Source organism: Oncorhynchus kisutch, linkage group LG8 (assembly GCF_002021735.2).
Source record: "Oncorhynchus kisutch isolate 150728-3 linkage group LG8, Okis_V2, whole genome shotgun sequence".
In the NCBI taxonomy this organism is placed as follows: Eukaryota; Metazoa; Chordata; class Actinopteri; order Salmoniformes; family Salmonidae; genus Oncorhynchus; species Oncorhynchus kisutch.
This window is the reverse complement of record NC_034181.2, coordinates 19,398,994-19,425,571: the sequence shown is the minus strand read 5'-3', so window position 1 is coordinate 19,425,571 and position 26,578 is coordinate 19,398,994. Positions and strand designations below refer to the sequence as shown.

Below are 26,578 nucleotides of genomic sequence, written 5' to 3'. Positions count from 1 at the left end.
TTTGTCATATTTCTGCTAGAATGAGAATAGGATGTTAAGTAGAAAAATGTTGGTAGGGCAAGGCTATGTATGTGTGTACATGAAAGTCAGTGATTTATGTTCACTATAGGTTAACGAGGTAATACAAATGTGATGACTAAAATGTGACTAAAATGAAAGGGCATTTAGTTTACTAAAAATAAGACAGTAATTTCGACTAAAATATAATTAAGTGTAAAGGACAGTTTGACATTTACTTGGATGGGGGAGGCTGGTCCAACTCAAGGCGTCATAAAAAATGCACACCGATCCCCAAAGTGAAAATGTTTCACATGACCCTTGCCTTGTACTGCAAAATGAATCACACCCTCCCCCCTCATATTTTTTACGACCACAAATAACAATAACTGTAGCGAACCTTCCAGGAATTGTGTACAGATCCTTGTGACATGGGGCCGTGCATTAACATGCTGAAACACGAAGTGATGGCGGCGGATGAATGGCATGGCAATGGGCCTCAGGATCTCGTCAGGGTATCTCTGTGCATTCAAATTGCCACCGATAAAATGCTAATTGTGTTCGTTGTCCATTAGGTTACGTCTGCAAACCTCTCGCCCACACAACGCCATACACATGGTCTGCAGTTGAGGCAGGTTGGATTTACATGCTGACTACACCACCCGCGACACATGCGCAAGCATTGCAAAATAAATGTACACATACATATTATTTAATCATTGCATACACACTGCTCACGTGCGTCTGCATAGCCAGGCACTAAAATAGAACTTGGTGCTATTTGTGATGCTTGACATGGTGCAAGTCCCACCTCTCCTATCACCTCTTTGGTTTTTAGGAGCATATACCCAAATGGGTGATTGAAAGATTAACTGAGTTCCACACTCCAGCGCAGTTGGTGGTGGTAATGCACCTTAAAGCTGGTTGCCAACCTCCATATAAAGTCCAAAGAAGAAGAAGCTGGAAGAAGAAAATAACTCGGTTTACCCTTTTATCTGTGGATTAATTGTCAGAGTAGAGGACTTTGTGCATTTCTGGTAAAATAAGAACCCAATGTTTATATACCAGGACAAATGAGCTAGAAACAGCAAGCTAGCTAGCTAAATTGCCATAAATGTTTAATGCTCTTCGACCTGTCCCCAAATGAATATAGTTCAGAGTTCTCTTTGATATTTCAACCTGTGTGTCCTGATCATGTCTGTTGTGGGTGGACAAATTCAACATACGTGCGAAGGCGAATGCACGCGAGCGGTGTGATCAGCATGTTACTGACAAATTCTCTAAAACGATAAGGTGGAAATTAACATAAAATTCTTTGGCAACAGCTCCGGTGGACCTTCCTAAGTCAGCATGCCAATTGCACACTACTCCAAAACATGAGACATTGTGGCATTGTGTTGTGACAAAACTGCACATTTTAGAGTGGCCTTTTATTGTCCCCAGCACAAGTTGCACCTGCGTATTGATTACGCAGCTTCTTGATTTGCCCCACCTGTCAGGTGGACGGATTATCTTGGCAAAGGATAAATGCTAACTAAATAAATAAGCTTTTTGTGTGTATGTAAAATTTGGGGGATCTTTTATTTCAGCTCATGAAACATAGGACCAATAATTTACATTTTGCATTAATTTTTGTTCGGTGTCTATAGTAAAACCTGCAAAAGAGCGAAAGGAAACCAAAAAAATAAATACAAATAAAAATACTACACCCCCACTGTTTTAGCAATAATACTAGAGGTCGACCAATTATGATTTTTCAACGCCGATAACGATTATTGGAGGACCAAAAAAAGTCGATACCGATTTGTATATTTACATATTTGTAATAATGACAAAAAGCAACAATACTGAATGAACACTTTTATTTTAACTTAATATAATACATCAATAAAAATTTAGTCTCAAATAAATAATGAAACATGTTCAATTTGGTTTAAATAATGCAGAAACACAGTGTTGGAGAAGAAAGTAAAAGTGCAATATGGGCCATGTAAAAACAGCTAACGTTGAAGTTCTTTGCTCAGAACATGAGAACATATGAAAGCTGGTGGTTCCTTTTAACATGAGTCTTCAATATTCCCAGTTAAGTTTTAGGTTGTAGTTATTATAGGAATTATAGGACTATTTCACTCAATACCATTTGTATTTCATATACCTTTGACTACTGGATGTTCTTATAGGCACTATAGTATTGCCAGCCTAATTTCGGGAGTTGACAGGCTTGAAGTCATAAACAGCGCTGTGCTTCAAGCATTGCTAAGAACTGCTGGCAAACGCAGGAAAGCGCTGTTTGAATGAATGCTTACGAGCCTGCTGCTGCCTACCACCATCTAAATATTGCTGTTACATTGCACAACCTACAATGTTATGTCATAATCATGTAAAATTCTGGCAAATTAATTACAGTCTTTGTTAAGAAGGTATGGTCTTCACACAGTTCGCAACGGGCCAGGTGGCCCAAACTGCTGCATATACCCTGACTCTGCTTGCACAGAACGCAAGAGAAGTGACACAAATTCCCTAGTTAATATTGCCTGCTAACATGCATTTCTTTGAACTAAATATGCAGGTTTAAAAAAACGTGTGTATTTATTTATTTTAAGAAAGGCATTGATGTTTATGGTTAGGTACATTGGTGCAACGACAGTGCTTTTTTCGCGAATGCGCTTGTTAAATCATCACCCGTTTGGCGAAGTAGACTGTGATTCGATGTTATTGATTATTTGCAACGCAGGACAAGCTAGTTAAACTAGTAATATCATCAACCATGTGTAGTTAACTTGTGATTATGTGAAGATTGATTGTTTTTTATAAGATAAGTTTAATGCTAGCTAGCAACTTACCTTGGCTCCTTGCTGCACTCGTGTAATAGGTGGTCTGCACTCCTCGTGGAGTGCAATATAATCGGCCATAATAGGCCGTCCAAATATGCCGATCACCGAATGTTATGAAAACTTGAAATCGGCCCTAATTAAATCGGCCATGCCGATTAATCATTTGCCCTCTAGTTAATACTAGTTCCCTGTCAGGATTAGAGGGAGAGTTGGCATGGCAATGCATCATGTTACACGCAGGGTTCCATTCCTGAAGAGCTCACTCTGCAGCAGCTCAGCGTAGGGCCGCCTAGCTCGAACTGTCTGCTGTTTTATTAGGAATTATCTGCAGTAGATTAATAAATGTCACGCTGGCTGTGTCCCACATGACGTTGGGCTAGAGAAGCAGACCCTGATAATGGAGGGGCATCCATCATATCTGCCTGTCAAGCTCCCTGTACATATGTAGGATCTTAATTTGGTTACCCTGTTACAGGAGAATTTTACTTTAATGCAGGAAATGTAAAACCAGTAGTGCAGAGTACAACAAAGGCTTTCCCTTACAAAAACTATCAACCACTACAAAAATGTCCATTAATTATAATACACATTTCCTTTTGCGGCATGATTATTTTCCTGCTGTAGCAAACTGGCTCAAGTAGCAAACTGGATCAAATTAAGATTCTACATCTATCTGCCACCCAGAGTACCGCCGATGGCCCAATACAGGTAAAGGTAATGTAGGCTTAGGTCTATAGGCAGGCATGGAATCCATTTTTATAATCAACAACTTCCAATCAAATATATAAATATTGGACACCTTTTGTCTATTTGACATCAAACTAATAATGTCACGATCGTCGTAAGAAGCGGACCAAAGCGTAGCGTGAATGCATCATTTAATAGATGACGAAAAACACAAAGTAAACTGTACAAAAACAAAAACAAATAACGACCGTGAAGCTATCATAAGAACTGTGCTGACACAAGCAACTAACATAGACAATCACCCACAAACAAACAGTGAAACCCAGGCTACCTAAGTATGATTCTCAATCAGAGACAACTAATGACACCTGCCTCTGATTGAGAACCATACTAGGCTGAAACATAGAAATCCCAAAATCATAGAAAAACAAACATAGACTGCCCACCCCAACTCACGCCCTGACCATACTAAATAAAAAACAAAGGAAATAAAGGTCAGAACGTGACAGTACCCCCCCCCCCCCCCAAAGGTGCGGACTCCGGACGCAAAACCTGAAACTATAGGGGAGGGTCTGGGTGGGCGTCTGTCCGCGGTGGCGGCTCTGGCGCGGGACGTGGACCCCACTTCACCACAATCTGCAGGAGACTCCGGCAGCGCCGGACAGGCGGGAGGCTCCAGCAGGGCTGGAGAGGAGGGAGGCTCCGGCAGCGCTGGACAGGTGGGAGCACCTGTAGGGATGAGATGGAGAGACAGCCTGGTGCGGGGCGCTGCCACCGGAGGGCTGGTGCGTGGAGGTGGTACTGGATAGACCGGACCGTGCAGGCACACTGGAGCTCTTGAGCACCGAGCATGCCCAACCTTACCTGGTTGAATGCTCCCGGTCACCCTGCCAGCGCGACGAGGTGGAATAGCCCGCACTGGGCTGTGCTGGCGAACCGGGGACACCATGCGTAAGGCCGGCCCAAGGAGACACATTGGAGATCAGATGCGTAGAGCCGGCTTCATGGCACCTGGCTCGATGCCCACTCATAGCCAATGCGAGGAGCTGGTATGTACCGCACCGGGCTATGCACCCGCACTGGGGACACCGTGCGCTCCATAGCATAACACGGTGCCTGCCCGGTCTCTCTCTCCCTCCGGTAAGCACAGGAAGTTGGCGCAGGTCTCCTACCTGGCTTCGCCACACTTCCTGTGTGCCCCTCCCCGGGTTAGGGAGGGCTTGGTCGGTAGGGCTGTCCTTGTCTCATCGCACACCAGCGACTCCTGTGCCAGGTGCACAGTGTTTCCTCCGACACATTGGTGCGGCTGGCTTCCGGGTTGGATGCGCGCTGTGTTAAGAAGTAGTGCGGCTAGGTTGGGTTGTGTATCGGAGGACACATGACTTTCAACCTTCGTCTCTCCCGAGCCCGGACGGGAGTTGTAGCGATGAGACAAGATAGTAGCTACTACAACAATTGGACACTAAGAAACTGGGGAGAAAAAGGGGTCAAATTCAAAAAAAGAGAACCATAATAGGCCGAAACATAGAAATCCCAAAATCATAGAAAAACAAACATAGACTGTCCACCCCAACTCACGCCCTGACCATACTAAATAACGACAAAACAAAGGAAATAAAGGTCAGAACGTGACAAATAAATGATATCTAATAGTTTCTGATCTGGGTGTCAATCTGTGAGTGAGTGACTTTGTGATGAGATGTGAGAGGGATGATTAATTTAGACAGCTGGAAGATAACAGCCGTATTACTCCTTATAATCAACTTCATCTTGACAACAATAAAGTGAAATACACTAGTTTCTGTGGCAACAAGCAGCAAACCTCTCCGCTGTCAGAAGGATAATGTCACAGAAACATCTTACGAGTGCAGATTCAAGAACTGCCAAAGTGCAAGTAAATAAGAGTAAATAAGACAAAGGACAAATAAATGAATAAAATATCACTCGAGCGCAGGAAGATGCATACATTGAAATGTATTTGCATAGTAATTTTATTTTGTTGACCTACTGCACTTTGCAGACCACCTGCTAAAACCAAAACACCAGAAGGATGGGGGTGAAGAGGGTCAGAGGGGATATATAGTACACATTGCATGGGAAACATGTTAATATTGATGGCTCAATCTATCTCAGCTGTCTCTGTCTTTTCACCTTGTTGGTGCATCTAAAACTCATTAACAAGGCTGTTGCCATGTTAGAACAAGACCTGTTATGATTACGTTGTTATACAACGGTCATATCTTTAGGCTATAGTCGGCCTATCCTGCATGATGTGCAAACTAAATTCTGTGGGGTCCCATCGAAATATCAACAACAGATGACGTTGCTTGTTTATTGTGTTCAATTCAATCACATCACCTCCCTTTATAGAGATGATCATGGTTGGGGTATGCAGGTTGTCTAGACATTCAGGGGAACACAGTGACACTGACAGCTGTTCAATTCTCTGAACAATAAGATAATATATTTAGCCTTAGAATTTAGGCTAAACACATGCACAGTCATTTTTCAATAGGAACCATTTCAATGGGGTATGAATACAAAGTATAGAAAAGGTCCTGAAGGCACACGCGTATCAGTATACAATTCCATTCCCTCCAACCAGTGCACACAACACGGTGGATTTGATCATCGGGGGGAAAATAGGGTAATTTATTGTGATAGTTGTAACAGTTTTCAATTTCTACAGGCAATGCATTTCGATATTTGAGGACAGACGGGATTCAAATGCATACGCACAAAAAGACCTCCCTGCACACAAATGAATTGGGCTCAAATCATACCAGAATTCTCCTAGGACAGTGGTGAAGCAGGCTATTTTTCTGACACACAATGAATAAAAATGGAGACCAACTGGAGTCTTAACGGCCTATGTCCTGCTGCAAAAACAGAAAGCTCAGCGCTCCCTCGTTTTCCCCCAGTGCTCTAGTAATAGGCTGGTGGAAATAAATCTAATCACCACACTTTGTTCTCCCCAGTGATATCATTTCTTCGTATTACTTTTCACCTCCTGTGTCTCATGCCACTATCAGAATCTCATTTGATTGTATTTACATTTGCTTTGGATCCCAACCAAGCTGATACTGAAAAGCAATTACTACTTCCTTGAATCCGACCAAAAGAGAGAAGCATGAGATATCTTTGGAACATAGAGGATTCACAGAGTTCTAACGTTGACATTTATGATTCCATCTTTTTCAGTAAGTATGGTTCAGTACATTCGCAAGAAAATAAACTGATTATGACAAACATGGCCTTTAAGACAGGCCTTTGACTGAGAACAATCTACATTTAGAAAAGTCTAATACCACCCCTGTTCACAGCTACCGTGGGAAATGTCATTTATCAAATTGTCACAAGTCAACAATTCAAAACTATTACATTTAATATGGCACTTTCCTTTCTATGCTACACACACACACACAAAAAAACACACACACACTCACACACACACACACACACAAATATAAAGCTAGCTATCAATACGATCATATGCCAATAAACATTTTGAATAAAGTATAATGCACGATCATGGAATGCAAATATACTGTAAAATTCACAAAATATGGTCAAGGTATTCATCTTTGCCTGAATTAATTTAACCATTTAATAATGACTATCCTAGAACTAAACTAGCATTTCAAGGTTGAACTTCCTCAGCGTTCTACAGAGTTCAAAACCGCAGAGCCACTTTGGACTAGTGATTTAAAAAAATATTGATACATTTACAAATCAGGATATTATTTTTGATGATATCGTATTGTTTTGACAATATCACAATATTACTCTGACCATTTTATTTGCCCTAGCCGAGCTGGTTGGGCTGTTTTTAAGTTATCCAGAGCATTGGTGAATGCAACTGTGATGCCGGCAACAATTTAATGATGCTTATTTTGCCAACGTTTAATGACGCCGTCCATATTCAACAGGTGTTTTTTCAGACGAGAGCGCTCTGAAAATCGGAGTAGATAGCTGGTAAATTCGCTCTGGCTATGTCTATCGACAGTTGTCGCAGTAATATCATAAACATACTATTGAAATAGTTATTTGCTTAGTGGAGATTTTTTAGTTTTTAAATGTAGCTAGTTAAACAATTAACCATAATCACAACTCATAACGTTACTACTTTGCATGACTCTGCTGGTAGCTAACCAACCAGGTTCAATGTTTGCTAGTTATAGCCTAATGTTAGCTAGCTATGAAAATGGATCTGAGATATGAATAATATTACGACACAGATCATGCACGTAACGTTAGCTAGTTAGCCAGATAGCTAACAGTACACTAACTTGAAATGAAAATGACGTAATGACAAAATTAGAAACGTGTAATATTTGAAAATGTAGCTAGCTAGACTCTCTTACCTGTATACATGGATGGACGCTTCTCCCTCTCTGTCACGGATGCCATGGTTGCTCTTAGTTTGAAGATGTAATCCAGAGCCTTCTGTGTTCTCTTTTCGGCTCAGTCTGCATTTTTGCAATCAAACGCCAGAATTTTCCCCATCTCCTTAGCTATCATACTCTAATTCCACTTATTTCAAAACTCTGTCCTACAGAAAGTGGAGAGCAACACTTATGCAGTTATACTATGTGATATCTTTCAAAAAGCCACGTTAGGAAGGATTACCTACACATACTTACCAGCTCACGTTATAGACAGAAGAGTGCTACATGTCAGACCAATCCAAACCCATCTCTCTGCATGTCCAGCCCAACCATTATCTCAGCCAATCATGGCTAGTGGGAAGGTTGCTGCCTTCCTCCATGGCTAAACCAACTAGGCTTGTATTTTAATAATTGTATTCATATTTTCTGATGGCATACTAAGGCACATGACAGTTTCTGCCAAAAAACGAGAAAAACTGAGAAAAAACAAGTTTACGTTAAAATGGCGCTCCTGTGAAGTAGTGACGCGTGACATACTTCTAGTTTCCTGAAATTAGTCACAAATGTAGTGAGTAGTTGACTCAAAGAGAGAGAGAAAGACAATAATTGAACAAATTAATTTCTTCCAAATTTGAGAGGAGAGAGAGCGAGCAATACTGGAATGCTTCCAAGTCAAGGTCAGCTTTTGGTGCTATTAATGTATTGCCACCAGGGCCCACCTCGGCAACTGCTAAACTTCTTTCTTACGGTACTACATGATTGACGCTAGCGTAGCGGGATTACTAACGAGCTGGTTCTAATAGCTATGTTGACCATGAAGTGAGAACGATGTAGGCTGTGTGTAGTGGCTATAGCGGTCATGATATAAAGGTTTGGCTTGGAAAGGTTTTTTCGCCTGGTCACAGACAGCTGATGTGTTGTGCTCTGAAGTCCACAAGCAAAGGAAAAGGTGAGAGGAGAGCGCATAGACAGTTGCGAGAAGTAATTATATATACAGAACAAGCAAAGTGATCATGCTGTTTTTATGTGTATGCTATGTTTGCGTGTGATCAGGTCTGTATTCATTCCGCCGATTCTGTTGAAAAACATTTCTTAAACGTAAGAGATTGAAACGTGGATCAAAATACCTACATTTGTCCAATAGACACATACATTTGCATTTGTTGGATTAATGATTATTCCCTAGATCAGCTAGATGCAGGCAAGAGTGTGCAAGGAGGTATTGAATGTGTCACATGCTTTACTCAAAGTTCTCTACGTTGTAAACTTTTCATAGGCTTGGTTGTTGCAACCTCATGATGGGTACAGGGAAATGATCATCTTCCCTCATCTTAAATGGCACTGACCACCACTGGCGTACGCATAGTTAGCAGATATTATCGCAGGTGCAGGTGTTTCTAGCTCCAACAGTGCAGTATACCTAACAATACAAAACACACAAATCCCCAAAAGATCAGAACAAGCTATGTCAGAGTCCAAAATATGTATGGGACGTATACAGTGCATTTGGAAAGTAATCAGACCCCTTCACTATTTCCACATTTTGTTACATTACAGCCTTATTCTAAAATAGAATTTTAAAAAACAACAAAAAATACAAAAAATATTTAAAAACAACATTTTATCATCTACACACAATACCCCATAATGGCAAAGCAAAAAACAGGCTTTCAAAAATGTTTGCTAATTTATACATTTAAAAAAACATAATGTTTACAAAAGTATTTAGACCCTTTATTCAGTACTTTTGTGAAGCACTTTTGGCAGCGATTACAGCCTCGAGCCTTCTTGGGTATGATGCTACAAGCTTGGCACACCTCTATTTGGGGAGTTCTTCCCATCCTTCTCTGCAGATCCTCTCAAGCTCTGTCAGGTTGGATGGGGAGCATCGCTGCACAGCTATTTTCAGGTCTCTCCAGAGATGTTTTATCTGGTTCAAGTCCGGGCTCTGGCTGGGTCACTCAAGGAAATTTAGAGACTTAGGGTTGTTATCCTATTGGAAAGTGAACCTTCACCCCCAGTCTGAGGTAGTGAGCAGGTTTTCATTAAGGATCTCTAGGTGCTCTGTTAATCTTTCCCTCGATCCTGACGAGTCTCCCAGTCCCTGCCGCTGAAAAACATCCCCACAGCATGATGCTGCCACCACCATACTTCACCGTAGGGGTGGTACCATGTTTCCTCCAGACGTGACGCTTGGCATTCAGGCCAAAGAGTTCAATCTTGGTCTCATCAGACCAGAGAATCTTGTTTCTCATGGTCTGAGAGTATTTAGGTGCCTTTTGGAAAACTCCAAGCGGGCTGTTATGTGCCTTTTTACTGAGGAGTGGCTCCGTCTGGCCACTCTACCATAAAGGCCTGATTGGTGGAGTGCTGCAGAGATGGGAGAACCTTCCAAAAGGACAACCATCTCCACAGAGGAACTTTAGAGCTCTGTCAGAGTGACCATCGTGTTCTTGGTCACCTCTCTGACCAAGGCCCTTCTCCGCCGATTGCTCAGTTTGGCCAGGCAGCCAGCTCTAGGAAGAGTCTTGGTGGTTCCGAACTTCTTCCATTTAAGAATGATGGAGGCCACTGTGTGCTTTGGGAACTTCAATGCTGCAGAAATCTTTTGGTACCCTTTCCCAGTTCTGTGCCAACACAATCCTGGCTCGAAGCTCTACAGACAATTCCGTCAACCGCATGGCTTGGTTTATGCTCTGACATGCACTGTTAACTGTGGGAACTTATATAGACAGGTGTGTGCCTTTCCAAATCATGTTCACTCAATTGAATTTACCACAGGTGGACTCCAATCAAGTTTTAGAAACATCTCAAGGATGATCAATGGAAACAGGATGCACCTGAGCTCAATTTCTGGTCTCATAACAAAGGGTCTGACTACTTATGTAAATAAGGTATTTCTGCATTCTATTTTTTTATAAATTAGCAAACATTTCCAGAAACCTGTTTTAATTTTGTCATTGTGGGGTATTGTGTGTAGATTTCTGAGGAACATCTAATTCATTTTAGAATAAGGCTGTAACGTAACAAGGCACTGTATAGCCAAGTTATCGTTACTCATTGTGGATTTATTCCTTTATTATTATTTTTCTATTATTTACATTTTTTTCCTCTCTCATATTGTTGCGAAGAGCCCGTAAGTAAGCATCTCACTGTTAGTCCACACTTGTTGTTCATGAAGATTGTGACAAATAAAATTAGATTTGTGAAAGGTAAGGAACCAAGATGAGTTGAGGATACTGCAGCTAGTGATTGGATCAAGAACATCACATTTCCACACTTAACTACAGACAACGTTGACCCCTGTCAATTTAATAGAAATGGTAACCCTATGTACCCAGGTCAAAAGTAGTGCAATACATAGGGAATAGGGTGACAAAAGAATAAGGGAATAGGGTGAGAAGCAGAAAAAGTTTCACCAAATGTGGATCGCGTAGTGGAGGGACATCGCATCCCAGCAGTAGTACTCTGAGCATCAAACCAGCGACCAGAGGACCTCTCATTCAGCCTACCAATCACAGTGAAGCTTTTACTATGATTACTGACTTCCCAGCCATTATAGAGCAGTGCTGGAAGACCTCGATTCTATTAAAATAATGGGGGGGGCGGGCTTATAAGAATGATATGAATGTTTATGATATTACCTTCATTGTATGATGGAGATTTACATTTTCTTTCAGTTGGAATTTGTATGAAGAGATGGAGATAAAATCTCACTGTGATTCTACACCATACAAGAAAACAATATAAGACATTTCATATTCATACATCACAAAGCACAGAGACTGCTGCCAAGGGTATGTGTTGGGTTTCCATGAACACATACTGTAGGTACACTGGTCCAAAAGTAAAACCACTGATCCATCACTTTTGATCGTTTGTATCCAAATGTTAGTCACTTTTTATCTACAATGTTCATGCGATAAATGCATAGGAGTAGAAACTAAAGACTTGAATTTAAAGATTCAAATGAAAGAGGTAATACCAGTCTTATTCCATTTAATTTAATTTTTGGAGTGTATTCATTTTCTTTCATTTTCCCCTGTGGCCGACAGACAGTCAAAGCAGAACTGAAGATTAATCCAGAAGACCATTGAAAATTTAGAGATTTTGTTCCCCCTCAGTTCGCCATCTTCGCATATTAATGTTCCTTTGTAATATTCAATAAATGTCTGGATCCAGTTTGTATTTACGCAGTGAAATGTGCAGCAGTGCGCCGCTCCAACATAACTTGTTAGCTAAAATCAGAGCGGCTGTGTAAATATATCACAGAGTGCCGATTCATCACCAGTTGGGATTTAGCATGCAAAACAAATCTTGCATTAATTATGCTTTATTTAAAATTAATAAGATCTTATTGATAGCTAGCTCTATTTACACAAACATCATGGCCTGTTGATATGTTGACATGTTCATTACATAAATGGCACCAGCACTGATGAATTCATACAGTATAGTTAGGCTACGGCATCAGGGTCTATGTCCTCAGATCAGAACATGGCAGGGTGTATTCTTGGCTTTGCAAGAGGGGTGAAGTTAAAAGCCTTTTACTGTTAAGAGGTGATTTCTTCCCCCTCCATGAGGGATAGTTTGCTTTCAGGGAGGAAGTGGATGGGTTTCTCATGCCTTGGGATATAAGACAGGATAAAATAGAAGCTGGCTCTTATCTCAATGTGTCCTTCCATTAAGAACATGACATTAAATCACTGTGAGCTTGGATGCTTCCTGCCTCGGGCCAACGGAGGACACGTAGCTACTTCATGGGCATGCAAAGGACAAGTATAACTCAGTCAGATACAATTTTGAAATGAGAATATTTCTATACAATGTTCATTACAGCTTCAAACAACATATGATTTTGGCGTGTGGTGCGTGGGTACAGAATAAAACCAACAAAGCTGCAGTGTGACCTGAAAGGGCGAGATGAATACAACATGATCTGAAATGTGAGGTTTGTGGAATCCACTACGGATCCGACCCTCAAGAAATGTTTCAGAACAAAAACTGTATTTTAAAGGGAAAAACAAGAAGATGCCTTCAGGGCAATAGCAAACCAACATTTACTCAGCTTGGAGTTCAATGGAGTTTTCATAAATGCTGTTTCAGGTCATATAGGTCATGCTACCGGAACCCCTGAGTCTGAGGGAAATCAATGAACACCACCACAGATCAAAGTATACTGTTATTCACCTCCTACACATGCTCATTAAAATACCTACCAAAAATAGACCTATAACTACATTGAATGATGACTTGACTGCAAAATCAAACAAAAGAGTACAAGAAACAACAGAAAAGGGTCCTCTTATAGGTACAGTACTAGCGTTACAGACAAACGCATCAGTTCTCTCCTAGACATTCTCAATAATAAGGCCGAGATCCCTCTAAACAACAACCATGGCATCATCAGTGAGAGATTTCTTCAGGTGTTGTATCATGTTGTTGTTTACATATGGCTGAGGAGTGGTGAGGAGTTAACAGCAGCTGTCTCAAGTCTTCACCAGGCATACTGTCTGCCTCATTATCCTGTCCAAAACCCTGGCTTGAAATATGCGTAAACCGTCTCTGCTCCTTGTAAACTGATGGCTGATGCCTCCACCCGTGTGACAGTTTTCAAATGTGTTTTTGTATTACTCTTCGTTGCATTGTAGCCAGCACCCTTGAGGCCTACTCTGATCATTCGTCAATTCAGTTCAAGTGATTTTATATGAAAAGGAGGATAAGGTAGGTAAGGGGGGAAAACAGGCTGCCACAAGGAGATAAACCATAAAACAGATAAGCAGTCAAGAAATTGCAAGTCAGGAAAAGTTTTACAATCAAGAGGGTTGAGGGGGGCAGGAACATTTGTAGACTGCAAATTGACCGCAAGAAGCCCAAACAGATATGTTTAACTAAAACATAATCATTTCAAACCTTGCTCACATTGGTATACGATCTCGCATCTCTCTATTATGCAATGGAATACTACTATTTCTTAAATTAAAATCACTTTTCAGTCTTTTATGTCCAACAATGAAAAAAATGACTTGGGGTGTCAAATAAAACCCCAAGTTGGGGAACCCTGCTATAAAACACAGTAATATTAAAATGAATTGAACAGTTGACATAAAACTGAGACAAAATCCATGAGAAACCAAAAGGATATAGGGGCAACCTGGGATTTGGTTCTACATGAATAACATAGTGCTCAGCTATGCATTAATCTTCATACTTCCACATTTATCAAAACCTGGTAGTAGATATTGTATAACTAACTAATAATGGAAGGCTCTTCAAGTATAATTTAAATAAGAAACACTTCACTTATCAAAAATGAATATCAGCTGCATTGATCAAATAACCATGTGTATCGGATGTGTGAGGCAGAAAGTGACACTTAATTAAGCAGCACAGTGACGTGCATCACATATTATAGAAGCACTAATCGAATAAGGTGGATCAATAGCTACCATGGACCGAACACAGAAACTGTTTGGTCCACCAGGATGGAGTGTATTATGGCTGTGTCTCAATTATTTCTATCACAACTTGTCCTACAGCACTGTTCTGCCCTGTTCTCTCCCACTGAATTCGCCCTATGGATCAACAGAGGACATGTTTGAACAGCCGACCCATGGGCCTCAGATGAGGAGGCTTAAGAAACAGTGAAAGACCATCAGGCTGACTTGTGGTGGTCACTGGGACTGGCCATGCAGCTAGGGCAAGATTAAAGGCACACTGGCTGTGTCCGGAATGGCACTCTATTTCCTATGTAGTGCACTACTTTTGACCAGGGTCCATAGAGCTTAGATCAAAAGTAGTGCACTCTTTCGGTAATATGGTGCCATTTTGGATGGACACTGGTAGTCTGACTGATGATGGGGACTGTGTACTACATTAGGTACGTAATAGGTTGCCATTGGAACCAGCTCACTGCTTAGCTCAGCAGAATCTCTATTATTTCAGTGACACTGTCCGTCCTCACTGAAAGGTGAAGTCTTGCTCGCTGCACTTGAACTACAAATTTCAGTGCCCCCTATATAAAATATCCAAATATTAACACCATGTGAAACCTTTAGGTTTCTTGCTCATTGAAAATCATTACCGTGAACAGAATAGCAAACAGAGGTCAATTAACATAGATGAACCTTACACTATGTTACTCCCTACCCTCTACTGAGCTGTTGTATTAATGCCAAAACAACTATAAAATAGCTTTAGGTCATCCAACTCAATAGAAACAACACTGTGGTAGGCCGTCCTGTGATTTTATACAGAGATTTACTGAGGAACCCCACTCTATCAAAATACCATTTGTTTGAGATAGTCAAATATAGATTTCAGCAATGCACCCATAAATCAACATGACATGTTTTTTTCGATAATAATATTGAATTCTCTTCGACTAAATAAAAGATGTGGGCTCTCTTTGTAACAGACACACCTGTAACTACATGGAGGCTTATGGCCAGATTCAGTCAGAGACCTGCCTTAGCGGTGTTTACACAGTAGCCTTTGATACTGCCCCCCACCCATGGCTTGTTCCGAAAACACATGGGTTATATGCTACAGTGTAAAAACTACGTTGCATGGTGGATTGAAGTGAGCCCTTGAGAGGACCTTTGTATCTGGTTAATTTTCTATTTCTGTGAATTTCTGATAAATGGACCACTTTCAACCTCTCCAATCAGCAATCTTTTGTTCTTAGGTACAAGAAACACATGATGTGCATGCCAATTAAACATAGCGTTACTAAGAAAGGTTTTTCATGAAGCTGTAATTTTTTTTACAGGAAGTAAGCGTGTGTGTGTGTGTGTGTGTGCCTCCGTATTTAGACAACATGGTCAAATCAATATGGTAGACACTTGTGCTATTGAAAACAAATGCAATGGCAAATGAGTCGAACAAAATGATTTCCCCCACTAAATGTAGAAGGAAAACATAGCTGTAGCAATTCTGATAAAATCATAATTGGTAATCCATAAATCACCCAAAAGATTCACATTAGCAAACTATTCCAAAATCATATGTAGCTAAAAGGCCCTCTCACCAAGTCCGTTATTTATACACTTAAAATAAATACGAGCACATCTTGTTTATGACGCAGTTCGCACCCTTTGCAAAATATCATCTTGTCGCAGTCTGTCAAATATTTATTCGGAACAGGTTAGATTTCTGTGTCTTTTCGTGGGCGAAAATAAGCTGTTGAACAATAGAAATTGTTATCTGGGACACTGCCACTGACAGGTCTGTGGGTTCATTGTGTGAATAAATTAAATGTATCTGCCCGTTTTTGTTTGCAATGTATAAGTGCAGCAATTTTTAAGTTCGTCAATGTATGAATTTACCCAATGTGATTACATCACATCAGAGCTACTTGTCACACTTGTCATACAAACTTCCCCACCAGTTCATTGGCAACGCTGTAGCTTATTTTATAGCCACTCAGAAAGCAAGAGGATCGATCGATACTTCTCTCCTTGAAAGGCCTTGGTCTATTAGTTTTAAAATATCGCTCAAAATAAGATATATACAGTACCAGTCAAAGGTTTGGACACACATACTCATTCAAGTTTTTTACAATTTGTACTATTTTCTACATCGTAGAATAATAGTGAAGACATCAAAGCTATGAAATCACACATATGGAATCATGTCGTAACCAACAACAAAAAAAGTGTTAAACAAATCTAAATATATTTATATTTGAGATTCTTCAAAGTAGCCACGCTTTGCCTTGATGACAGCTTTGCACACTCCTGGCAGTCTCTCGCTTTTCCAGGAGTTCCCACATATACATGTACTAAGCACTTGTTGGCTGCTTTTTCTTCACTCTGCGGTCCAACTCATGCCAAACAAATGATAGTCCCACTAAGCGCAAACCAGATGGGATGGCGTATCGCTGCATAATGCTTTGGTAGCCATGCTGGATAAGTGTGCCTTGAATTCTAAATAAATCACAGACAGTGTCAGCAGCAAAGCACCCCATCACACCTCCTCCTCCATGCTTCACGGTGGAAACCACACACGCAGAGATCATCAGTTCACCTACTCTTTTTCTCACAAAGACACGGACGAAAATATCGCAACGCAGTTGGTGACAAAAGGCAGTAAAAATGAACAGAACATTAAAAAAAATATTTAAAAAATGACCAGTTCTGTTTATTTTTGCAGACGAGGTTGACATAATCAAGACTCAACATTTCACTGAAAAAAATGCTGTATCTTGAAGCTAAAACCTGAAACCACTCATATACTATGTTGTATATCAAATAATTTACCTGTGGGGTTACAATTTTAACTCTATGCCTCATTTTGAATTTGAATAATTTCACCCTAAGGCTGTGTTTACACAGGCAGCCCAAATCTGTCACGCCCTGATCTGTTTCACCTGTCCTTGTGATTGTTTCCACCCCCTCCAGTTGTCGCTTATTTTCCCCAGTGTATTTATTCCTGTGTTTCCTGTCTCTTTGTGCCAGTTCGTCTTGTATGTTTCCAAGTCAACCAGCATTTTTCCCGTGCTCCTGCTTTTTGCATTGTCCTTTGTCTAGTCCTCCCAGTTTTGACCCTTGCCTGTTTCTGGATTTTGTACCCGCCTGCCTGACCATTCTGCCTGCCTTGATCACGAGCCTGTCTGCCACTCTGTGCCTCCTGGACTCTGATCTGGTGTTGACCTTCTTGCCTGTCCACAACCATTTTCTTGCCTACCCCTTTGGATTAATAAACATTGTAAGACTCCAACCATCTGCCTCCTGTGTCTGCATTTGGATTTCGCCTTGTTAAAATCTGGTCTTTTGACCAATCACATCAGATCTTTTTCCATCAGATCTTTTTCAGAGCTGATCTGACTGGCCAAAATACCTATTAGTGAAAAAAAAGATCAGAATTGGGCTGCCTAATTCAAAATTGTAACCCCACAGGTAACTTTCTGAATGGACATAAAGAATTCACACAAATTAGGCAATGGTATTAACTAGTATGTTGACCAAGGAAGATTGGCAAATGGGTACTAGGGTACCCTGTGTTAAGCATGGCTGCTTTGAACTAATTACTTTTGTACAAAGTAGGATTATTTCACACTTGGAAATAGAAAAATATGTATGTCATAAAGGGAACAACTTTGTGATTCTGTGGACGCAGTTAAATTCACACTAAAATGTTTTTCTAAATATACTTTATTTAAAGGCTACGGATAAACTAGTAGGCTAAACCCCCACTTATAACTCGTGTTGAATGTCGTTTTAGAACTACACTGAACAAAAATATAAACGCAACATGTAAAGTGTTGCTTACATGTTTCAGAAATGTTCCATACGCACAAACGGCTTACTTGTCTCAAATTGTGTGCAAAATGGTTTACATCCCTCTTAGTGAGCATTTATTATTTGCCAAGATAATACCTGATAATACCTGACAGTTGTGGCATATCAAGATGCTGAAACAAACAGCATGATTACGGTATTGGCATGCATAAGCTACAGACAATGACCACAATTGCATTTTATCTATGACAATTTGAAAGCACAGAGATACAGTGACGAGAGGCCCATTGTGAGGCCCATTTTTTAAAAAGGTATCTGTATTCCCAGTCATGTGAAATCCATAGATTAGGGCCTAATGAATGTATTTATATTGACTGATTTCCTTATATGAACTGTAACTTCGCAGAATCTTTGAAATTGTTGTGTTTATATTTATGTTCAGTACAATACAACACTTTTCCAAATGTTTTTTTCCCCCCTTACTATAACACGCAACTCAATTTACCAGTAACTATTTCTCACTACACAGAGAAGATAACTGGGGCTTGGACAGATGGGCTTGGACAGAGAGACATAAACAAAGACCATCATCTTGTCCACAGAGCCAACGCTGCAGGGTCTGTACTGCATGACGTAAAGATGTCATACAAGCACAAGGTTACAAACTGCAAGCACATCAGACCATGCTTTAATTATTCCCAAGATGGGCCACATTTCTCAAGCTCCCCAGAAAGTATTCCACCTACCAGTCATCAAGTATCTGTCCTTCTCCATGATGCTCCGCTCTCATCCCCATACTGTCACTGTCTGTTAACACTACATACTGTCAAACGCTTCCTGGAAGTCAAGCTCTTCGTTCTGTTATACTGCAACAGCATCCAGGAAAGTTTTTGTAGATAGATACACTTATAAAAGCTGCTCTCCAATCCATAGTAGACCCTGGTCAATGGGCCCTGGTCAAAAGTTGTGCACTATAAAAGTAAATAGGCTGCCATTTGGGACGCACGCCTGTTTGTAGAATGAAGAGGTGCTGCTGGTCAAGACCACCGCAGAAGGCACCGATTGAATGTGTTGACTGAGATGGATGAACGTATTCTCTGTGGATTGTACATGATTTAGCACTGCGACCGAGAGGGCCACCTCACCCTGTCCTGATTGCTCTCCCCTACCTCCGAAAAAGAATGAAAAAACTTCAGCATCCTTTATTATAGATGAGCCCATCATGACATTAGAATTGGAGAATGGAATTCAAAACAATGCTTTTGGGGGGGACCAATGCCTACATTGATTTTCCTCCGGAATTTCCCAAGTTGTCAGTGAGAGTGAGATAAAGAGCTCATCACTCAGTCACACCATCTGGGATGTAATTTAAGCTAGTTGTCCACCGAAAACACTTTCTTTTCAAGCCAAATAGCTATATTAGAGCAGGATAATCATGCACATTGTCACATAAAGAGAAAAGCACAGGGGTGAGAGTAGTAGACACACTTATATGGCTGTACTGTACACTCATACAAAGAAAATAATTCATCAATTGAAGTGGATGCATGTATTCTTGTATTTAATCATCTTGATGCACAGAAAGAAAGACATGAGTCATAAAATAAGCACCTAAACAGCAACCCCAGGCAGTAGCTGCTAGCTAGCTGGTCCAACAGAGCGAGGGGGCTATGTGTTTATTACCACCATCATCACTGTTTATCACTTCTGAATGTACAGCCATTTGGTTTCATTTAAATGTAATTCTGGGCACTGAACTACACACGTTGACAGCCATGATTCATTCTAGAACAGAATGGCACTTGGAAATATCACAGCCCCCTACTATCTCAGAGTGAAAACAACAGATTTGACCTTCGTCTCTTTTCATCAATGCCCGGCTACACTGCTGAATAAAAACATAAATATTCTACAAAAAATAAAAGTAGAGGCAATTTCAGACCAAGGTCTTAATTTTTCCTTTTTTTGTGTGTGTGTCGGATATTGGTCCAACTGTGTCAATCATATTCAGGGCAGCGAACAGAGAGAGGCACAATCAGCACCCTGGTTCACAGGTGAACTGGTCTATAAAGCAATTTGATGAGTCTCCATGTCAAATGTTATTGCAAAGCTCTTGGAGACTTACCCAAAGACTCATAGCTATAATCACTGCCAAAAGTGTTACTAACATGTAATGTCTTAGGGGGGTGAATACTTATTTAACCAAAATATATGTGTTTTATATTTTATACATGTTTTATAACTGTTAGAGTATTTTGTGTAGATCATTGACCAAAAATTACAAATAAATCAATTTTAATCCCACTTTGGAAGACAACAACATTTGAAAAAGGTTAAGGGGTGTGAATACTTTCTGAAGGCACTGTACATTGTGCTGTTCTCTCGAACACAGCGATTGCTGTCAGCTCTACAGTCCTGCTGGATGCTCAGGCAGCCAGTCTACAGGTCTTGCATGACCCAACCGTGGTTGTGTACCAAATGGTACCCTATTGCCTTTATAGTTCACTACTTTGACTAGAACCCTATTGGCTTTGTTTAAAAGTAGCGCACTATAAAGGGAATAGGGTGCCATTTGGTACACATGTTAGTAACACTTTTGGCAGCAATTACAGCTGTGAGTCTTTTTGGGGAAGTCTCCAAGACCAGTATGGTACAATATTTGTCCATTATTCATTTTAAAACTCTGTCAAGTTGGTTGTTGATCATTGCTAGAAAGCCATTTTGATCATTGCTAGAAAGCCACTCAGGAACATTTAATGTTGTCTTGGTAAGCAACTCCAGTGCAGATTTGGCTTGTGTTTTAGGTTATTGTCCTGCTGAAAATGAATTTGTCTCCCAGTATCTGTTGGAAAGAAGACAACCACATATACCTGTATGATTTTGCCTGTGCTTAGCTGTATTCCTTTTCTTTTTAACATAAAAAACTCCCTAGTCCTTGCCGATGACAAGCATACCCAGAACACGATGCAGCCACCACCATGCTTGAAAATATGAAGAGTGGTACTCAGTGTTGTGTTGGATTTGCCCAAAACATAATGCCGTGTATTCAGAACAAAGTTAATTGCTTTGCCAATTTTTTTTGTAGTATTACTAATGCGCCGTGTTGCAAACAGGATGGATGTTTTGGAAATTATTTGTATTCTTTAAAGGCTTCATTTGTTTCGCTGTCATTTAGGTTAGTATTGTGGAGTAACTACAATGTTGTTGATCCATCCTCAATTTTCTCCTACCACAACCACTCTAACTGTTTTAAAGTCACCATTGGCCTCATGGTGAAATCCCTGTGCAGTTTCCTTCCTTTCTGGCAACCGAGTTAGGAAGGACGCTTGTATCTTTGTAGTGACTGGGTGTATTGATACACCATCCAAAGCCGATTTAATAACTTCACCATGCTCAAAGGATATTCAGCATATGCTTTTTAAATATTTTTTTTCCACACACATCTACCAAATCGGTGACCTTCTTTGTGAGGCATTTAAAAACCTCCCTGGACTTTGTAGTTGAATCTGTGTTTGAAATTCCCTACTCGATTGAGGGACCTTACAAATATTGTATATGTGGGGTACAAAGAAGGGGTAGTCATTAAAAACACCTGGTTAACCACTATTATTGAACACAGAATGAATCCTTCCAATTTATTATGTGATATGTTAAGCACATTTGTACTCCTGAACTTATTTCAGGCTTGCCATAACAAAGGGGTTGAATACTTGACTCAAGACATTTCAGCTTTTCATTTTTTTAAATGACATTTTCTACAAATATCATTCCACTGGGGTATTCTATCTAGATCAGTGACACAAAACCTAAATGTAATAAATATTAAATTCCGGCAACAAGGCGGAGGCGTGTGAATACTTTCCTAAAGACACTATGTTTTAAACACACCTCTGGAGGAGTACTCAGATCAAATAAATGCATTCACATCGCTGCATGGCCGGTTGGTTCTGCACTGACTATTGACTCAGAGCCAAGGGATGATACGGCTGCACAGAATAATGCAAAGATTGTGATGTACCAGACAACCTTCTTATCCAGTCTTCATTGCAATAACTAGGCTAGCTTAATATTAACAGCTAAATAAGTACTCACTTCTAACCTAAAGGATACACATAAATCACGTTTCAGGTGACATTAAATAATCAATTCTAAATGAATGAGGTAGATTATACATACATACCATTTCTCAGACAAAGTAATTAACAAGTAATTACTATTTGTTTTAATTTATAATCTCATCTTTTAATTAAGTGTGCCAATAATGTTGAACCTGACTGTATATTCCATAATTGAATTGGAAACACAATACTGTGCTTTGTTGCACACTAATTCAATGAAAATTAATGTAGGACTTCTTGGTTAGTTAATTTGCCCGTCCTTCATTCATCCATGGGTAGAGGGAAAGGGGTGTGATTTGGGATGTAACCTAATACTACACCTCTGAGATTAAATCTCACTTTGATAATGATGCCAACGTGATTTATGGTCAGCATGGTATCCAGCCATCACCAACTCGTTACAATGTCAAATCTGCTGATCTCTGAATCATTCTTCGACAGTTACCAGTCAATCCTCATCATGGCAAGTGACATCATCTATCCATACCTATATAGCTTATGTATCCACAAATGGATAAACATCATCATTCATATGATCATGATTATCTATTGAACACATCGTTTTCACGATCTTCACCAAAACACACCATTCTCCATGCTGATCAGGCAAGACCCCTGATCAATCCCATGCTAATGGACTTGCAAACATAGAATCACAAATAAAATACATTTTCAAAGGAGCGTTACAACATTTATTCAAACGTGGCTGTAGTCCACATGAAATCAGCATGGTATATAGGATAATAATATATATTATACTGTAGTCCACATGAAATCAGCATGGTATATAGGATAATAATATATATTATACTGTAGTCCACATGAAATCAGCATGGTATATAGGATAATAATATATATTATACTGTAGTCCACATGAAATCAGCATGGTATATAGGATAATAATATATATTATACTGTAGTCCACATGAAATCAGCATGGTATATAGGATAATAATATATATTATACTGTAGTCCACATGAAATCAGCATGGTATATAGGATAATAATATATATTATACTGTAGTCCACATGAAATCAGCATGGTATATAGGATAATAATATATATTATACTGTAGTCCACATGAAATCAGCATGGTATATAGGATAATAATATATATTATACTGTAGTCCACATGAAATCAGCATGGTATATAGGATAATAATATATATTATACTGTAGTCCACATGAAATCAGCATGGTATATAGGATAATAATATATATTATACTGTAGTCCACATGAAATCAGCATGGTATATAGGATAATAATATATATTATACTGTAGTCCACATGAAATCAGCATGGTATATAGGATAATAATATATATTATACTGTAGTCCACATGAAATCAGCATGGTATATAGGATAATAATATATATTATACTGTAGCTTCATTGTTCTATATAGCATGCTGATTTCATATTATCTGATTCACATATGAAATCATATTGTATGTAGCCTACTTCAGCCCTGACAGATGGAGATCAGAACACTATCTTATCCTTGCGTGTGATGAGGCAAGATTGGAATTGTGAATCCTTTTAAAAGTTTCCCCAGGGCAGCGTGCAATGGGCTTGCTTAGAGTAGTGTTGTACAGGCGAAACCTCCGTTCATGACCCCCTCGCGTGATTTTAGTTTGTGGTGAATAGTGCTGTTCCACAACTCCATTGATCCTTAAGAGCTTAAATCTGTTGAGTGGTGGCACCGGGGGGAGGGGTAAGGTTTGAGTGCTTCAAAGGCTACCGTGATGGTGCTGGTTGGTTAATAGAATCAACCTTGTGAAGATATGTGCGTGCAACACCTGTTTTGACCTCCATCAGAGTATTGTGAAACACGTTTGGAAGAGGCAAGAAGGGAAGTCTCTTCATATTAGGGTACTGAAGTCGGCCTCTACCAAATACATAGGCTTAGTCACAAATAGCACCCAGTTCCCTTTATGGGCCCTTGTCAAATGTAGTGCACTATAAAGGGAATAGGGTGCCATTTTAGTACACTATATAAAAAAGGATGCCATTTGAGACAGCCATTCATCCACTAGCTTTCCAGACCAAGCTGCAAAATAATTCAAGCACAACTACTGTAGCCCTGACTGGTCTATGGTTTTGTGCCATTGAGCGAAATGATCTCCTATCAACTCAATTGTTTTTCCCCACCAGGAATGCGAATCAAAACACAATGTATGCCTACATTACACTAGGAATAAAGAAATTTCCTCTTTTCAATAAGCAATAGCTGACAAGTCAATGCAGAACTGGAGTTAGTGCACAACACCTGAAGCACATCTTAACAGATCCCCAGTAGCCCATCGCACCCCAATGTGGAGGAACAGATCCCCAGTAGCCTACTACAGGGTTTCCCAAACACAGTTCTGCCCCCCCCCCCCCTTCTAGCACGACACAGCTGATTAAAATAATCAAAGCTTGATAAGTTGGTCGTTTGAATCAGTTGTGTAGTGCTAGGGCAAAAAAAACAAAATGTGCACCCAGGGGTGGCAGGACCGAGTTTGGGAAACCCTGGCCTACTTGGGAAGCATTATGTCTCATACACTTGAAGGACTGATTGATTACTTGATGATGTTGTAACCCTTTCCTTTCTTATATGAACATCCAGTCATTTGCTCTAAATTTGCATTCATTTTAATTCATACTTACCATGTGTGTAAATTACTTTGCATTAACTGCTTTCTAAATTGATAGCGGACGATGATTATGATCATTCGTGCGCCTGTTGCTTCTCAGACAGCACATGATATTGCTGTCAAGCAAAGGCTACTCAACCAGTTCAATATAAAACACAGACCGTACGGGTAAAACGAATTACTGTATTGAGAAACTGTTTCGGGGAGAAGACAGTATCCGGATTGTTGAAGAAAAGATCATGAGGACAGAACCGTATGTCCTTCTAGCGAAGGGATGACAAAAAAATAACTCGTGTTACTTATCAAATGGTACTAATATGGTACTAATATTTTTGCCAAAAAAGTGTCCAACTCAAGCAGTCGTTCAGTTAATTTAGAGAAACTTGGCAAAACACAAGCAACGTGAAACTGATGTGTAAGTGCCCAAATAAGAACCCGCACCTGTCAAGTTACTGGACCCAATGTTGGAGACAAGTAAAAAAACACACACATGATACCCAAATTATTTGGATATATTAGATGTCTTGTTTGGAACCTTACCTTTAGATGTCGTGCACGTTGTGCAATAAACAAGGAACACGAAGCCCAGGGAGAGATAGCGTCCCTTCGTCATCGCACACATACTGTAGCTTCAGCTTCACTTCCCAGTGGATGCGCTGAACCGGGAGAAATTCCCCCGTTTTCACCCTGTTCTTGCAAGCCTTGACATGGTGCTGTCAGTAACAGGTTCCTATGTAATTATCATGGACCATGGGACAGTCACTCTAACCCGCTGGAAAGAACCTTGCGCTGACACACCAGACAACCGCATCTTTACTTCACTTTACTGTGTAACAACACACAGACGTTGTTGCGGGGTACTGCTCGGACTTTTCTAGCACCTCTCATACCAAGCTGTATATGACAGACCGGTAAACCAATGGCGCTTCGCGGTGGGCGTGGAGGAGAGGAGAATGGCGGAAACGCCCGGAGAAAGCAGAGAGTTACGCAGTTGGACATACCGTGGCTGGTGTTATGTTAAAATCAGGGTCGAGCCGATTTGTCTTCCCACGACATCACTGTAGCCTTTCTGTAAATGATGAAGGAAGAAGAGTTCATTTTTAAAATATTTTTGGGGAGGTGGGGTTTATTTGAGTATGGTAATTTTACACCTATCAAATGAACAAAAGATGAAGATTAAAATTACACTCAAGGTTGGACTCTTGAATTTAGCATCCCTTACAAAAACAGGTTCCAGTTTTGAAAGTGCAATAATTGCAGTCGACTGTGGTATTTTGGAAGATGTAATTGCAGAATAACTACAGTTATGCTGCACTCTAACTGCAGTTATGCTGCAGTGTACTGCAGTTATATTGCACTGACTGCATAATATTTTCTTATGGGATGGACCTCAATATTATGCACATTACCTGAAGGCCAATACATTTTTTTAAGATTGTATTATTTTCAGTGAGGAATAAGTATTTTTCCAAAACCTTGGATTTTCATCCTTGATGTTCATCAGTTTTACCACAGCATCCCATTAACTTTGGCAGGGGCAATTCCCTTTGAAGTGTATGCGTCACCTTGCCTATTAGATTATGGTGGATGTACCAGTACCTCTAAATGCATCGCCCTGCCTGCTTTATCCCACTCCACTTTTCTGGCTTCATATTGGATAGCCCAAACTACTCTTC

The 26,578-nt window shown here is 40.1% G+C and overlaps 1 protein-coding gene across 3 annotated transcripts in view; it reads right to left on the bottom strand.

Moving 5' to 3' along the window:
• Nucleotides 1–25,759, bottom strand: part of LOC109896107 (netrin receptor UNC5D-like) — a 228,927-nt gene extending 203,168 nt beyond the window's left edge. For all 3 annotated transcript variants that reach the window (XM_020490361.2, XM_020490363.2, XM_020490362.2), the window contains exon 1: nt 25,443–25,759. In XM_020490361.2, coding sequence (XP_020345950.1) covers nt 25,443–25,524 — 82 coding nt within the window. In that variant the 5' untranslated portion in view covers nt 25,525–25,759. The remainder of the gene's footprint in view (nt 1–25,442) is intronic.
• Nucleotides 25,760–26,578: the final 819 nt, after the last annotated feature.